Source organism: Trachymyrmex septentrionalis, unplaced genomic scaffold, assembly GCF_001594115.1.
Source record: "Trachymyrmex septentrionalis isolate Tsep2-gDNA-1 unplaced genomic scaffold, Tsep1.0 scaffold37, whole genome shotgun sequence".
NCBI classification, from domain to species: domain Eukaryota; kingdom Metazoa; phylum Arthropoda; class Insecta; order Hymenoptera; family Formicidae; genus Trachymyrmex; species Trachymyrmex septentrionalis.
This window is the reverse complement of record NW_017305536.1, coordinates 2,513,647-2,518,537: the sequence shown is the minus strand read 5'-3', so window position 1 is coordinate 2,518,537 and position 4,891 is coordinate 2,513,647. Positions and strand designations below refer to the sequence as shown.

Below are 4,891 nucleotides of genomic sequence, written 5' to 3'. Positions count from 1 at the left end.
TACATCAAACATCTAGTTGGTTAAACATTCAACAAAAATTTATGTTGTGTGTGTCTTGTTTATAATGTACTAATCCATCTTCTCTCTCTCTCTCTCTCTCTCTCTCTCTCTCTCTCTCTGCAATGGTTTACTTCACTCTAACCTCGAGTTTCAGATGCAAGATCTAATACTACATGCTCAGTTTTCACTCTCATATCCAGTGCATCGTATTACGAAGTTTCAGATTACATTGCAATTTTTCTTACATTGCAATAAAGTAATTCCTATTAATTTCTTGCTTCCTTTATTAATTTTTTTTATCTGATACTTCTTTTTCTTCTCGCTTTATTGCTCTTTCAGATTAAATAATATTCTTGTGTGTGCGCATGTAATTATCATGAAAACACATATATGTGTGTGTGTACGCGTACATACGTAAATATTAAATATGTTAAATTTACTCTAATTTTCTTTCATTATGTATGTATTTTATTGTACTTTTTTTACTACTATTTTGATAATGATATCGTTTTACACATTGTTATCTATTTTACCTGTCACACTTCTTATTTAAATTTAACATATATTATACTTTACTTTTATTTATTTAATAAAAGTTTTTCTTACTTGTTTTATGCCTTACATTTTATGCATTAGCCTTCCTTCTTTTTGATAATACCTATGTAGCTTTTAATTATTATGAAATATGTTTTACTTTACAAATATAATAATCTTACTACGACGAACTGTTTAAAATTGATTCAGTATGAAATGTGTCAAAAAAACAATTTTATTTCTTAGCGCCACTTTACTTAATACATATTGAGATAATCGTTTCAGTCGTACTTTTCTTTATTAGCCGTTATGCAGATAATTAATAAGAACAATTGTTTTCAGTGGAGAATATCCAGTGGTCGCGACAAAAGCCCATGCCCAGTTTAGAGCCGAGCTCTAATGAAATAACCGATGCATCTTTGTCGACCGTCGTGAGAAGCGAAGGTTCGCTCGCTTTTCATTATTCGCTTAAGCTTTTTTTCTTTTGCTATTACTAGCGCAGATTTTTGTATTAAACGAGGTTGAAGCTTCAGGAAAATATGAGATACTTTAAATAGAAACGCATTATATTGACACAAAGTCATTTAATTTTGTTTTTAATCGCGTTTAAAGATTTCTGAAATGAAATAAATATTTTACTTGCTTTGATAGATACGAAATTCAAATTGTAATATTATAATGTTACTATAAAAATGTTACTATAAAATGACGAAAGAGAAAACAGATTTTATTTTTGCCACGAATGCATGTTAACAAAATCAGAATATTCAAATTTTATATTTACGCGATTTTTTTATACAAAAAGAATTTTTCGACATTCTCAATTAATTATTTTATTGTGTAAACATTCAAATTAATTATATACACATATAGCTATAAATACAATTACACTTGAAAAATACTCTTAATATTTTATATAATGTAAAATATCTTTATTGAATTATAATTGTATTTATTCCAATGTATATAGTTAATTTGAATGAAATAACTAAGATTTTTAATATTGTGTGAGAAATTATAAAACATAAAATGTAAAAAATAAAATTTAAATATTTTGATTTTCTCAACACACATGCATTCGTGTTATGGCGGGAATAAAAAGTTTGTTTATCTTTTTGTCATTTTAATACGACGAATATTATAAGTGGCAATTCTGACTTTCTACATCGCCGTCGTTACAATTACGCACGCTGGCGACAGTTGCGGTGTTGTCGAAACAAGTTTGAATATTCAAAGCTCCGACTGTGCAAACCTCGCGGAACTTTCAGAGGAAACAAAAATCAGATTATCCGACTGCGCGACGAAGGTGAGATTTGACAATTGTACTGGGAATTCAATGGAAACCAGATGCCTCGTGAGACTTGTACATCATGATTGCAGATCTCCATTATTCGCTAACTGTGGTTAACATTACGCGTATTAATTTGATTATTCTGCTTTAAAATTATCTCGATTTTATATGCATTATGCCATCAACAACAACAAATTTTGATTAACATTTTGTTTTTTGCAAGCAATAATATGGGTTACCAACCTTATTCTTAAGTACATGCGGTACTTTTCGGGGTCGTAAATTCTGGCTACACATTATCTAATTGAAATTTTATACTTGTAAAATTATATTAATAATAATTGTTAATGAAAATTATACTGAAAATTATAGAAAAATTATACTGCTTCCTTCCGCTTCCGATCATCTCTTTTTTTTTTAGAAAAATGAATGTGTGTACTTTTTTTGTGATTAAGATATGATAACTTTTGCAGTGTTTTTTTTACACATTGTACACTGAAAAAACTGGAGTTTTTCAAAAAATTTTAATACTTTAATTAAAAAAAAAATTTTCTTTGAATTTTTTATATAATATCACAAATTTATGTATATAATACATAAAGTATTTAAATATTGTTTTCCAATATATGAAAATAAATGTGATAGTATAAAGACCCATTTATTACGTACAGTTTTAAGTGATACCTTAAAATATTAAAATTATTATTAGCAACTTTTAATATAAAGAGTTGCGTTGATTTTCAAGGCTTCATCTGTTTTTTTATATCTGAATGATGATATTTATATTATTTTATAAAGAAAAACCAAAAAGTTCTAAATTATTTTAATTTATAAAGCCTTTTTAAAAATAAAGTCCTTGATTTTTAAAAATCTGTGAGTGATGGAAATTTGTTGATCTTATATTCTCTTCTCAGCAATTAATAATATATAAAGGTCATCGTTCAGGTGTTGAGAAATAGAAACCTTGTAAATCAATACGATTGGAATTGATACCAATAACATACTTTTTTATAGCGATATTCTAGTGGGGAAAATATTTTATACTTTATTACCATAGAACAAGTGTTTACAAAATTTAAATTTCTTTTCTCGCCCACGAGATGAAATTTATGTGTATCGGATTTATGTGTCCCGCTCACGGTATACGTATGGCCAGAACATTCGTAATTCAAGCAATAAAATGTTGATCTATGCGATCAGTGAGGAGGAACGCTTGAAAACACGTCACCTTCCGCAAATACGTTGCCGCGACCCGAAATTCGCCGGGATACGTCGTCTTAAATCATCGCCCCCGACGTAATGCGAGAACTTACACGCCGCCGGGCAGTGGCGGAACTTTCCTACGGAAAGTTTCGCGGAAGGCGCGAAGTTTATTCCACAAAACTTCCAGCAACGTGCCATGCCGCCTCGGAGTCCTCCTTCCCATACCGAAAGCCTCTACCTCCTGTACCGTCCTCCGCCACGACAAACGCGGAACTCTCGACGGGATTTTGATGAAATCCCATGCGGTTTATGAACTACCGCGCTCGGTCCAACTATGGCAAGTAATCTGCACCCGGGACGCCAACGCCGGTATCCAAACTTGTTTCGATTATCATGTAAACTGACGGGTATGAGCGAAGTCGCGGCAATTCAGATAGCAATGAGTTGGACGCGATTTGGTTTACGATCTCCCCGGCGGACAGACAATGAGAGTCGCGTTACTCATCGCAAAGGTAATGCAAAAGTACGCTAACGACGACGTCCACCATAAGCAATGTTTCCAGAAAGAATACAAATATACAGCAAAAATATTGGAAAGATTCACCACGTCTCCCGTTATCTGAAGTAGAAGATACTATAAATTTTTTAAGAGTTTGCCCTTAGCTTTCGTTTTTGAATATTCCACTTATTCGCGGCACGAATGGTCGTCTTATATAGTATCGTTTAATAGTCACAAAATGTCGTGTAATATACCCTTGGTCAAAAATATTAGACACATTATTAATCATTATTTAATGTTTTAGCTTAATTGATTTATAATTGCTGTGAATTATTTTTTGTTTCAACTCTTTAAACTTACATATCGTTCGAAAGTATCAATAAAGGGTAAACTTTGTAAAAGAAATAGATAAGAAAAATTGTTTTTACATTCTACATTAAATAATTTTTAACTCAAATTGATATTTTCTGTACATTTTTAAAAAGGAGAATGTAATATTAAAACTCACGGAATTTGTATCACAAAAAACTAACGCTAATCAGTGTTTATTAGCACTTTTATTTTTCTTGCAGACTGTTTCTCACTTTTCCTTACACAACCAATAATTGTAAAATAGAGTACATTACTTACTCACAACTTTTAACCTTGATTAAATATTTGTTTGCTAGTGTTTGTTTTAAATTTCCTTTTTTGTTTTTTGCATAGAAATTAAATTAAAATATGTACGTTAACATTTCTTTGGTTCAAATATAAAAAAGATCATTAGAACCCAATCGATTAATGCATTTGGCAATTAGTTGACGTTTTCTTTTGCAAAAGTAGCATTTATTGAAACTTATGAGCGGTACTGTATAATGTCGGTAATCAATCGAAAACAACACAAGCAAAAGAAGAAAGAATTTTAGATCAATAAATAATATATAGGTAATACCTTTAGTTAAAGCTGTATATTATTAAGACTTTGATATATTATTGATATACGATGATTGTTTTTAGAAACGCGAATCCGTGGCAGGCCGAGTCACGAAGAGAATCACGAAGCTGAGAACGTCATTGATACTAATAGCCATAAAAACGTCGACAATGACATCGGGCAGCGAAGAATCGACAACACGGCGCAATCGATGTCATCTAAAAGCAGCACGTGGCATTGCGTGACGCGATCCAGCGCAGCGATTTGCATAATCATGCTCTCCGCCCTGTCGTAGTCGTCGCGGAGTGAGGATGATTGGTCGATGTCCTTCCAGCTTGCAGTATAAATTCTGCAATCTTTCCTCAACCGCGCAAGGGATCAATTAACTGATGATAGCGCACTTATTGAAGGATTTGCGGCTATCAACGGCCGAAAAGAAGACGATTATCAT

At 31.8% G+C, this 4,891-nt stretch overlaps 1 protein-coding gene across 1 annotated transcript in view; it reads left to right on the top strand.

The window, feature by feature from the left end:
• Nucleotides 1-4,876, top strand: part of LOC108750445 (lachesin-like) — a 30,777-nt gene extending 25,901 nt beyond the window's left edge. Inside the window, 2 exon segments of the mRNA XM_018489881.1 lie at nt 877-978; nt 4,524-4,876. Of these exon segments, the coding sequence (XP_018345383.1) occupies nt 877-978; nt 4,524-4,735 (314 nt within the window). The 3' untranslated portion in view covers nt 4,736-4,876.
• Nucleotides 4,877-4,891: the final 15 nt, after the last annotated feature.